This window comes from Homarus americanus, unplaced genomic scaffold, assembly GCF_018991925.1.
Source record: "Homarus americanus isolate GMGI-L3 unplaced genomic scaffold, GMGI_Hamer_2.0 scaffold25483, whole genome shotgun sequence".
In the NCBI taxonomy this organism is placed as follows: domain Eukaryota; kingdom Metazoa; phylum Arthropoda; class Malacostraca; order Decapoda; family Nephropidae; genus Homarus; species Homarus americanus.
The window spans coordinates 7833703-7847079 of NW_024726235.1; the positions used below are offsets into that span (position 1 = coordinate 7833703).

General features: G+C 39.9%; 1 protein-coding gene across 1 annotated transcript in view; it reads left to right on the forward strand.

The window, feature by feature from the left end:
* Positions 1 to 3031: 3031 nt before the first annotated feature.
* The window catches only part of LOC121865552 (C protein alpha-antigen-like), a 30078-nt gene continuing 19732 nt past the window's right edge, over positions 3032 to 13377 (forward strand). Inside the window, exon 1 of the mRNA XM_042365069.1 lies at positions 3032 to 3165. Within this exon, the coding sequence (XP_042221003.1) occupies positions 3032 to 3165 (134 nt within the window). The remainder of the gene's footprint in view (positions 3166 to 13377) is intronic.

Sequence of the window (13377 nt, forward strand, 5' to 3'; positions counted from 1 at the left end):
GGAATAGTGGTGATGATGGTAAGAGGTCTGCGGATGGGTGATGGAAGTATTAGTAGTTATACCACAACCCTCATAGTGCCACAAGCCTCATAATGCCACAAGTCTTATAGTGCCACAAGTCTTATAGTGCCACAAGCCTCATAGTGCCACAAGTCTTATAGTGCCACAAGCCTCATAGTGCCACAAGCCTCATAATGCCACAAGTCTTATAGTGCCACAAGTCTTATAGTGCCACAAGCCTCATAGTGCCACAAGTCTTATAGTGCCACAAGCCTCATAGTGCCACAAGCCTCATAATGCCACAAGTCTTATAGTGCCACAAGTCTTATAGTGCCACAAGCCTCATAGTGCCACAAGTCTTATAGTGCCACAAGCCTCATAGTGCCACATGCCTCATAATACCCACAGAAGTCTTATAAAATTTGCCCACCAGAGTCTGCGCAGTGCCACAAGTCTAGTGCCTAGAAAGCACCTGAGTGCCTGCCACAAAGTCTCATGGTGTCACGTGCTTGTGGTGCCACAAGCCTCATGGTGCCACGAGTCTTATAATTGCCACAAGTCTCATGGTGCCACAAGCCTCATAGTGCCACGTCTTATAGTGCCACAAGTCTCATGGTGCCACAGAGTCTTATAGTGCCACAATTCTCATGGTGCCTGAGCCTCATAGTGCCACGTCTTATAGTGCCTGGGGAGATACTCATGGTGCCACGAGTCCCGCAGGTGCCACAAGTCTCATGGTGCCACAGGTCTTATAGTACCACCAAGTCTCATAGTGCCACAGAGTCTTATAGTACAAGTCTCCGTGCCACAAGCCTCCTTAATTACGTCTTATAGTCCACCACAAGTCTCATGGTGCCACAGTCTCTTACTGGTGCCACAAGTCTCATGGTGCACAGGTCTTATGGTACCACAAGTCTCATGGTGCCACAGGTCTTATGGTGCCACAAGCCTCCTTAGTGCCACAAGTCTCATGGTGCCACAGAGTCTCATGTTGCCAAGGTGTATAGTGCCACAAGCCTTATAGTGCCTAGAGTCTCATGGTGCCACGAGTCTTCTCAGTGCCACAAGCCTCATAGTGCCACGGGTCTTATAGTGCCTGGGAGTCTCATGGTGCCACAGGTCTTATAATTGCCACAAGCCTCACAGTGCCACAAGTATCAGTGCCACAAGTCTCATTGTGCCACAGAGTCTTATAATGCCACAAGTCTCATGGTGCCACGAGTCTTATAGTGCCGCAAGCCTCATGGTGCCACGAGCCTTATAGTGCCACAAGCCTCATAGTGCCACAAGTCTTATAGTGCCACACGTCTCATGGTGCCACGAGTCTTATAGTGCCACAAGCCTCGTGGTGCCATGAGTCTTATAGTGCCACAAGCCTCATAGTGCCACAAGTCTTATAGTGCCACGTCTCATGGTGCTACAAGCCTCATAGTGCCACAAGCCTCATAGTGCCACAACTCTTATAGTGCCACAAGTCTCATGGTGCCACGAGTCTTATAGTGCCACACGTCTCATGGTGCCACGAGTCTTATAGTGCCACAAGCCTCATAGTGCCACAAAGATCTTATGTGCCACACGTCTCATGGTGCCACAGGTCTTATGGTGCATGGTGCCATGGTCTCTCATTATACAAGCCTCATAGTGCCACAAGTCTTATAGTGCCACACGTCTCATGGTGCCACGAGTCTTATAGTGCCACAAGCCTCGTGGTGCCATGAATCTTATAGTGCCACACGTCTCATGGTGCCACGAGTCTTATAGTGCCACAAGCCTCATAGTGCCACAAGTCTCATGGTGCCACGAGTCTTATAGTGCCACAAGCCTCATAGTACCACGTCTTCTAGTGCCACAAGTTATGTAGTGCCAAAAGTCAGGTAGATGTCTTATTCCACCTTTAAATGTTACCTTTATACGTTTGGACAGTTACCCGTTGATGTGTATGTACTGTTGTACTGTACGTTTAAAGTTGTGTAGTATAAAGCACATTGATTCCTGACACAGTTTGTTATAACTTTTTACTGATCCTAATAATAATAAATAATAATAATAAACGGTTTATTAATAGAGTTGCAGCCGGTGGCTGAAAATATACAGACTTACATTTGATTTAGACATAATGATATAATATGCATTGAATACATTTACAGGGCTGTACAGTCCATAAATCAGGAGTTGTTTATTACTTTAACAATAGATGGGATGGTGCGGTTCTTATATCTATCGGTGCGGGCTCTTATGGCTGTATTTTGTTGTAGTGGCGGACTGCGCGAGTTGGGTGGGGGGCTGCAGGAGGTGGCGAGGGTGGTGCAGAAGTCCACTGCCAAACCTTACCAGTGCTTGGTGGTGGAGGTCACTGAGAGATGGCATTTCCAGGGTGGAGAGAGCGTTGGTGTAGCCGGAGTATCCTCAACAAATAAGCGTGCATTCTACAGGTAGGTTAGCAAATATACCAGTAATCAGCAATTAAAAATAATAAGATACATATTTCTGGCTTCTAGTCGACCAAAACTGCATTGTCTGGATTTTATATTAGCCATAAGAAAACTCCGTAATTTGATTTTAGGACTACTGACTGGTCTCCACAGTATGGGCGCCTGAGAACATTCTGTTATGGCGGGGAACACCAAATTCCTCCCTGTATTTTAGCCTCGTATAGAAAAGTACATCAGTAGACGCGAAGACTTACAGCAATGGAGAGGGTATATTAATAAACAGGCTATATTTCAGTGGCATCGACAATATATTTTCTCATCTCTTGTTATGGAGAAAAGTTATCGTACGAACTTTGGTATATGTGGACGTGGATCGTTGTAATAAGTGCTGTTGGTTCCAAGGAAGAAACTGTAGCAGAAGGACAAGTGATACTTATGGACGTAAACAATGTAATGAATATATAGGCTACAAACCAGCACTCGTTGTTCAGGTCATCATTAAGTTGTTTAACAGTAAACTAACCTTCTGAAACTGACAGTACAGTGTTCTGTTGCGCACACTGCGGCAGTCCTCGTGGATCAAAGAATATTTCACAAGGATGACCAACAATCTGTCAAATGGCTGCGCTGACCACACGGCCCGGAAGAAAGCTCCCTGCAATCAACAGGTTGAACAGTTGAAAACTTCAGGCTACAAGCAGAACAGAAGTCGCTCTCTGACTGCTCCAATTTTGTACGTCAAAAATTAAAGTGCAGTTTCTTTAGTTTGACGACTGTATAGCAAGACACTACCTGATAATATTATATGCTGTTAACATCGTGTATTACAATGTTTATGAAACACATTTGGTGAGCGTAGAAGACGTACTGTCGGAAAAACACCACAGCAGAAAATCACCACAATCATCACTAAAACAGGAAAATTGAGGATAGAGAATGGGTATGGGTTATGACAGCTGTCGTCACAGTAAAGTTACCTTACGCCTGGGGAAATTTTGTTCTATATAACCACCTGCACCTGGAGGGTCACGGAGGTCAGAAGGGTAAAACAAGGGTCTTGGACGAGAAATGTTTCATCACTCAGTGACGAAGAATCTTCGTCAGTCAGGCCAGGAAAGACGGCACTGGCATAAACTACACAGTCAACTAGTACTGTAGAACCATCTGAACCATAACCACGAAACAATTGTAAATTGAACTCTGTCTTAGGTTGCGAACTACCACTAGTTACAAGCTTAAACCTCCTTCGACGGACGGAGCATTAACGTCATGTATCCCGGGGATTCTGGTTCTGTTTTTTACTTAATTATTATTACAATCTTATTTATCGCATCTTGGCATTTAAGCCCGACTTGGAAGATTTCCTCGTAAGTAACACAACAGAACAAAACGATTCTGAGGTTCTCTTATGGTAAGCTTTTCCTTTTAAGATACTTAGAAGATACATTCACTGTCTTGCCAGGAAAACTGACACCTGGGACGCATATTCCCGAAGTCTATTGCCTTTTGGCACCGTAAGAAATTTCAGCCAATCAGCGCGTGAGCTGCCTTGGAACAAGATAGGAAAAAGAAAACGGGATTTTTTAATGGACAACTTTATCAAAATCATATGAATTCGCACATCTCCCACAAACAAACTCGGAACTCTTACACTTTCACGTTTCACACAACACATTAGCGAGGGACCTCCCATTGCTCACTTTGGACCCCCTGCTCTTGTGTATAATATTTTTTGCGAGTAGTTCATTGATCAGCTGACGCCTTGGTGGTGTTGCGGGAGGGGTTGTCTGGTAGGTGTTATGACGGCGTTATTTTTTTTTTCATACATATCGTTGTTATGGAGAAAGTAATTGTTATATAGGGACGGCATAGGAGGAAAACATCACCAGTATTATAACAACTATTATAAGTTGTAAAAAATGCGAGACGATAAACATATACATTTGGACGGACAGATAAACAGACAAGCAGACAAACAAGCAGATTTAAGCAGACAGACAAATATAGGCGGATACAGATATAAACACAGACAGACAGGCAGACAGACAGGCAGACAGACAGACACACAGATATAGGCAGACAGACACATATGGATACACAGACAAATACATACAGACAGACAGACCGACAGAGGCTATCATACATATATGGAATGGCAGACAGACTTCCCCTCCTCTACCCACTAATTCATTGTCATATCTAAATAAACTTTTGAATCTTTCTTTCCACTAAACTCCAGAATTTCCCAAAGGGGGAAACTTAGTTATGATTTCTCTCTCTCTCTCTCTCTCTCTCTCTCTCTCTCTCTCTTTTTACGGGGATTAACCCACCGGGGCACAGGTCACTGACCCACATCAGGGCCTGGGGGGGCTTTTAGTTTAACAAATTTATTGACAAAGCTTGTAGTACAGTTTGCCTATTCTGAGTAATTCAGTCAGGTCTTGACACTGAGGGTGGTATCACTTCTCACTGCCACGCAGGACAGAGGTTCATACACAAAGAAATACATCATATTCATTAACAGCTATAAATGTATAGAGGTCAGATTCATATGGGTAATGTCACTGTTCACTGCCATGCAGGACAGAGGTTCGTACACAAAGAGATGCATCATATTCATTGACAGTACATATACATATATGTACACACACACATACACATATACATACATATACATATATACACACACATATACATGTACATATATACACATATACATACATACATATACGTCGGTCAGATTCATGTGGGTAATGTCACTCTTCACTGCCATACAGGACAGAGGTTCGTACACAAAGAATGCATCATATTCATTGACACTATATATAGGTCAGATTCATGTGGGTAATGCCACTGTTCACTGCCATGCAGGACAGAGGTTCGTACACAAAGAATGCATCATATTCATTGACACTATATATAGGTCAGATTCATGTGGGTAATGCCACTGTTCACTGCCATGCAGGACAGAGGTTCGTACACAAAGAATGCATCATATTCATTGACACTATATATAGGTCAGATTCATGTGGGTAATGCCACTGTTCACTGCCATGCAGGACAGAGGTTCGTACACAAAGAAGGAAATACATCATATTCATTAGCAGTATATATAGGTCAGTGGATCACATACATTGGAGTCATATTCTAATTGAAGACTAGTCAGTGTGGGCTAGCAAATTTGAGATAAACAGCAAGAATGTCCTCAAGCACACCTGATTCAATGAAGTAATTATATAGTTCAAGATACAATAAGCCAGGTGGCCTGAAGTCTTTGACAGTGTCACATTCAATAATATAGTGTTCGAGTGTATGCTTTAAAGGTTTATCACAAAGTTTACCTGCTGAGTGTTCCGGTATGGGTACAGCGTTACTAACCTGCCAGATGTGTCTGTATCCTAGCCTAATTCTGGCCACGACTACATCACATTGTCTGGTTCTGTCCTTATGCTGGCCATACCGGTACCTCTTGTCACAAAATTTGTCATATTTACTAATGCTACAACTGTCAGGTCTCTGCATTTCTCACTTCTTCTAGATCAGAGTTCATGATTCTGACTTGAATGTTTTTAATTACAGCATTGGACAGACCAAGGTCACGGTCAACATTTTCTATCTTACATGCCTCATTGGCCAGTCTATCAGCACGGTCATGATACCTGATTCCAACAATAATATTAATAATAATAATAATAATAATAATAATAATAATAATAATAATAATAATAATAATAACAATACTAATAATAACAATAATATTAATACATGTACCAATAATAAAAAAAATAATAATAACAACAGTAATAGCAATATTATTATTATTATTATTATTATTATCATTATCATCATCATCATCATCATCATCATCATATCATCACTATTATTACTATTATTAAAAATAAATAAAAATAAAAAATATAAATAAAATAATAATATAATAAAAATACTATTAATAACAATTATAACCATAAATAAATACAAAACCGAACAAATAAATGAAGAGTGAGAGACGACGAACAGTACAGTATATATGTTGTGTTGTCAATGTAAGAGAAACTATTGAGACCCTGCAATTGTGTGTAAATGAGGCAGAAAGTCAGATCAGCAACCTGGGACTTGGTCACAATTTTCGTGATGCCATATGGCAGCAGGGTCTACCATTAGACGACACATTATACTTCCAATATCTTCCCAGGCAGTAGTACCTCCCTGTTTGATAGCTGCCTACTTTGTATAAATCATAATAGTTAATACTTACAATGGTCTTAGAATTTTTAGTTCGTTGTTAATATACACTTTTATGTCCTTTTCACATTTGACCTCAGTTAACGTTGTTTGGTGGTCAGGTCGGGTCATGTGACACTTCTCCTGCCTGCTGGTCTACCACGAGCACGACCCAAGACACTAGCTCTAATATTTAAGTCTTATTCTATTTGTAGGTCTAATTCTTAACGTATTATATTATTCCATTTACCTCTATCACTTGGTCATTTTTTATATTTCAAAGTGAGTTATTTGACATTTTATTTATATCTCAGTTTTCATTGATATTTACTTTGATATATACTGAAACTTTACCATTAAACTGATCATTTTATTTAGCTACGTCATCTAAACATCAACTATGTTATCCTAAAATATAGCTTCTGAATATGTCCCTGTTTAACTTCTTTAATTTTAGCTTTATTATACTTTAGTACACCCGAGCTTTCAGAGGCGAACCCGGAAGACAATTTCCGCGTGTTATCCTTTTAAGAGTGAAATATTTACGTGTTTTTTAATCCACAAATGTATTCCCGCCACTTATCAGCTTACTAGCCGTTCTGTAAGTTTGTCCAGTGTTACATTACGAGGACTGATGGACATGGGGAGATAAGATGGCTGGGTGGGGTTGGGAAGACATGGTGCTGGGGAAGAGGATAGCTAGCTATGACTGGGAAGATATAGTAACTGGGCAGGTTCTTTCTTTCTTTCTTTCTTGTCACGTTCGCTGTGGTGTATTTACTTTTACATTTATTCTCTTCACCAATGATCGGCTCGTTAGCCGCTTGGGCGATCGGTCACGTCTCTGTTACGCGCTGTTGGCAAGTACTGGGCATGCACCGGCTCCTGAATGTACCTAAACCTGCTCCAGTGTTGGTCAAGTCTGGTCTTGAAAGAGCTCACACTCGGTGCTGTCACAACACTCTCTGGCAAATTGTTCCAAGAGTTCACAACTCTCACTCAGAAAAAAGTTACCCGACACAGTTTTCTGAGCTTGCGGCTTCTTCAACCGTGAGCTGTGACCCCTTGTGGGGCAAGCGTCCGCCAGCTTCAGGTAAGGGCACTCGACTGAGTAGTGCCCTTTGAGATGTTTATACACCTCAATTAGGTCACCCCTTGCACGTCTGTAGTATAAGCTAGGCAAATTCAGGCGCTCTAATCTCTCACGGTAGCTGAGGTGCCGTAGTGCAGGCACCAGTCTGGTGGCCCTCCTTTGGATATTTTCAATCAACTGACAGTCCCTAGCATATCTCGGTGACCAGGTGGGTGACAGTGTACTGACCACGGTCGTACATGTTAGTTAACGTAAAATCAGACGATTCATATTACGATCAATAGCCCATAAAACATATAGCTAGAACTTCTTTATTGACTCCCCCAGTTGACATCCATTTTCTCCCCGTTTTAGTATAGCTAAATCCTCCGTTTTCTCTCAGGTACCTCAGAGACTCTGATATTTCTTACTACCTCATATCGTGTTCAGATTTGAAATTAAGAGATAACAAAGTTATTTTACATTGTATTAAATATGTCTGATTACAGATAAAACATTCAAGATCCCTTGTGAGTGATGTTGAAAGCTTCAACTGTATTTACTGTTAGTAAAATTGTCAAATAAGTTTGAGTAGTCTGCCAGTAGAAGTGACGAATCCCTAACATCGTCCTTAGGGATACCCTGAGTTTCCAACTGATACTGAAGTTAGATCATTTTGATTCCCAATCATCAGAGAATCAGATGTTTGTATTGAAATTATTGCAAGTTTTATATTTTAGAAAGTAGTTAATATCCTGAAAAGAATATGTCTGTCTTCTTATCTCCAAGATCTAACGGCAAACTCTCAGTAGGCCCTTGTCTGTATTTTTGACGAGGTCGTAAGAAAGACGTTATTAACTTGTGCAATTGACGTCTCTTTCAATATTGCCTACCAAGTTCAAACTCTGATTAGATTGTAATAATAGATGTAGGAAATTGATCTGACGCATGACACTGATTTTCATAGCCAAATGTACAGCGACTGATTTAAATGAAGCGTATATAAATGTGTTCAGCAGGGAGAGCGACACTTGTGATGCTTCTTCTCCCATCGAATCTCAAATATGTAACTATTGCCTCATGCCCGACATATTAAGTAAATTTAACTCAGTCGAATTTTGTGAATATCAGTGTTCATGTTTTAATATAGTAAAATTCTCATGTGCCAAGTAAGAATTAACGCAACATAAATATTGTCTGTGTCGTTGTCAGATGTGTGATTGTGTGTAATTGAGTTAAGACTTTTAAAACACTTTTGTGATGCTCTCTCTCATCGTATCTCAGGCACGGTGTGTTGTAGCTGAATACCCACGGCTACCAGGGAAAATATAAGAAACAAATACTGAAACTGAAAGAAATAAACAATAAGTAAGAAAAGTAAAATATAGAAAATAAAGTAATAAGAGGACTGAATAAAGACTTAGAACGATATAGAAAATAAAATAACATACCTAAGAAAATTAAATGTTATATAAGACAGAAATAACATAGGAAAATATTCATTAACTTAGAAAATATAAACAAAGAAAGTAAAGAAAGTGATATAGAAGATATAAATATATAATAACAGAAAAGAGATGTAGACATAGAAATTATATCTATAAAAGAAAAAATCTCCTCTTGCACATATTTATTAAGCAGTTAAAGAAATAGAGAAAAAATTACTGTTTCCCCTCTTACAGTAATAGTAGAAGTACCAACGGCAAGGAGTCGTACTATATGTCCCAACGGGAAGAATAATCTGCATTAAAAAATAAAGACCGAATGTGAAAAGGACCTGGGTGTGTATGTTGAGAACGAACTGAAGTTCTCGGGCCGTTGTGAGAAGGTGAATCAGGCAACTAAATTATTAGGTCTTATAAGAAGGTCGTTCAGATATCTAGACGGTCCGTCCCTCGTAACGCTCTTCAAGAGTGAGAAGCCGCAAGCCCAAAAACTGTGAGGGGTAACTTTCTTGGAGTGAGAGTTGTGAACTCTTGGAACAATCTGCCAGAGAGTTGTGACAGCACCGAGTGTGAGCTCTTTCAAGACCAGACTTGACAAGCACTGGAATAGGTTCAGATACATTCAGGAGCCAGTACTTGCCAACAGTGCGTAACAGAGACGTGACCGATCGCCCAAGCGGCTAACGAGCCGATCAGTGGTGAAAAAGATAAAACTCATTAACTAAAACTATTTCATATCAGTTAGATATTGTTCGAGTGCTACATGTTTGGATTTTTTGTGGGGGGGGGGGGTGGTGCGCTTCTCCCTCCCCCTTCCTGTAACGTGTGATCAACCTAAAATGGTCTCTAGTTAACACAATTTACTGAAAAGAACCTTAAAAACCCCCTGTTAACTTCATTCTTACGAAGTCAGCTAAGTAGGGACAAGGGAGTACTGAGATTTTGTCGTTAGATCTTACGGTTCTTTTAGGAGATGTTACTTTCTTAAAAACAAAACTGCCAATAATTTCAATACAAACATCTGATTCTCTGATGATTGGGAATCAAAACGATCTAACTTCAGTAGCAATTGGAAACTTAGGGCGTACTCTATTGCAAACTCTAAAACAAGAACTTATTTGACAATTTAACAAAAAAGTAAATACAGCTGAAGCTTTCAACATCACTCACAAGGGATCTTGAATATTTTATCTGCAAGTAGACACATCTAACTTAATGTAAAACAAATGCATTCACTTTCAATTTCAAATCTCCGAACATCATATGCAATATTAGAGTTTCTGAGGTACATGAGAGAAAACGGAGGTCTCAGGCGTACTGAATCGGTGAGAAAACGAACGTCTCAGATGTAGGACTAAAAAAGAAGTTATAGGTACACGTTTTATGGACTATTGGGCGTAATATGAATCGTCTGATTTTACGTAAACTAACACGTACGACCGTGGTCAGCACACTGGCAATCTCCACAAACAAACTTAATCTCTAACACAGGGGTTCTCGAACCTGGGGGAATTTCCAGGGGAGGGGAATTCAGGTTTCGGGGAAGTGTACTAATATGGAAAAAATAAAGGATTTTCAGTATTATATGCATATTATTTTGGAATGCACTTTTTAAGGCAGACAATCTTGAAAGGAGGGGGAATGATATCTCTGACATATAGAAAGGGGTGCATAAACAAGGTTGAGAACCACTGCTCTAACACATGCAATCTCGTTCAACACACTAATTAAGTATCACTGCATCAGAGGTCGCTAAAACAGTTATAATTCCAAAAATTAATCTTGATAACGACACTTGATAGTTATTTATATATTTTTACCTATTAATTACCTCATGGCTAAAAATTATGAGCCAGTTAAGTATTTTAATCCCAACTCCTGTATTCGATCTAAAAATAACCAACCTTATTATCAAAATGGAATATGTTTTTAATAAAATGATATCGTTCAAAATTTCATCGAGAGACAATGTTCCCCTAGACAAAATATTATAATTCCGGTAATTAATCTCGCTAATGACTTGAATTAATATCACTCATAGTCTTCCGTTAATTAATCGTACCCGTATGTTTTCTATTGTTTTATATGACTTGATCTGTTCGTTTCTAGGTAGGTTATGTTGGGTTAGGTTAGGTTCCAAATAGGAGAGGGATGATGTAGTTACTGATTATTTTTTGTTTGTTTTTTCTATGGGAATATTCAGGGTCAAAATGGCTGATTGAAGATCTTCCACACTTGGCTATTACCAATATTGAAACCGGCAGAAACAAAGATCACACAAAAATTAATGTCTTCATTAAGGATGTGGGCGAGGTGTACAGTTTGTTTTCTCCGAGATTGTAAAACTGTTACTTTATATTCCACCGATTATGACGTAAAACTGTCATCTTTAATTGATTTCCAGTATATATAGAGAGAGAGAGATAGTCAGTAAATTAGTCGTACACATTCATATTGGTTCAACATATGCAAGGATAGCCAACAAAGCCACCCGATGCTTATTTTCAACTCTTCTAGAATTGCTCTTCATTATTTGAAGTTTCTGTGCCACTTTGATTCGTCCTGGGGAAAAGGAAAAACAAATACTGATAGAACCAACGGACTTTCAATAAATGTCCTACTCGTTAACTCAATTTTCATACATTTCCCATCCACGTTTATTTGTTTTGATATTTATATTCCTACTATATTTTCATCAGCGGTTATCAGCATATAATATATATATATATATATATATATATATATATATATATATATATATATATATATATATATATATATATATATATATATATATGTGTGTGTGTGTGTGTGTGTACTGCGCACATCATTGTCATTCCTAAAAACCCATTTTAATTCATATTACGCTACATAACATTCAAATCCACCGCGCTTGTAGAACCTCAGGAGACGTGTTTTTCCCATCTGTTTTACCCTCAGGATCACTCCCAGTAAGTCCCGCCTTCGAACACAGTTGACACTACGTTTATTGCACTCTCTACTGGCAAACGCAACCTTGAATTAGTCTGTGTAAATCAACTTTAGTATTCGCCAGACCTTTGTCAAGTGAGGGTCATCCTTGAATGAGTAGCACTTAGATTGTTTGTAATTTCTGTCATTGCGTGAGTAGCGATCGCTGGCAACTCAGGGGTATATAAACCAGTGCGAGGCGGGAGGAATAAACCTCCCATATCATCTTTCACCTTCGTTCCCAGATCGAGGGTGGGCTTAATTGAAACCCACCGGTCGCTCGGAGCCGGTGGATACCCAGCAGTGGTCAATATAGGAGTGATGGTGCTGATTCGGCATGATTTATCAGCTCCACTCTACCTCGTGGGCCGAGGACCCCAGACCCACCTCGTGTCGGAGTGTAACCGACCACAACAGCAGTTGTTAGAGGCGCCAGTGCTATACCCTGGGACAGGCCTTGGAGTTATGGTCCACAGTGTGGTTGTATGTGTTTGTTAATAATTACCCCATGTTGGGTGGTGGACCCATGTCGGTGTTTGTATCAGTATTAGTGTATTGTGAGTAAGGACAAGGAACTGGTCCTGCTATGTAATGTAATGTGACACCAGTAAGAGGGTGCACGGTAAGAGTGTAATATCTGAGTAATTGCTGTTGAGTAAATAAGAACATAAGTAAATAAGGAATACAGAGTCTGCAATAGGCCCAGGAGTTGAGCCTGGTAGTTATATGTTAATAACATCTATTTTCCCCTTTGATTTTATATTAATAAACTTGTTCTTTGAGAATTTTAGGAGCATTCATTTCTCCCACAGTAGTAACCTTTATTTCCGTCAAAGTGACCCTGATATCAGAATTACACTACCCATGTGCCTAGACCATCGACATGCTACCAAGAAGAACTGTGGTTAGGTAGTACCAAAAATGAACCGAAGTGTGTAGAAGGAACATTTGAAAGGACTAAGACAGGTTGTGGTTTCACCCTTCTTTCCCCTTATCGATCTGGTCAATGAAAAACCTAACCCAATGCCTAGTCCACTCTGCACGCAACCTAACGAGCTACATGCTGTCCAGAGGGGGTCTGGTGGCAGCGACCCTTAGAAATTAAGATTAGATTTAAGTATTCCCCTTAGGATTAGTGACCCCAGTCTGGCAGTATATATGTAGCAAAGCACAAAGCAGGGAACTCCCAATTCAGGGATAGGACACACACTTGTAGTTTTCTCTTGTTTATTTA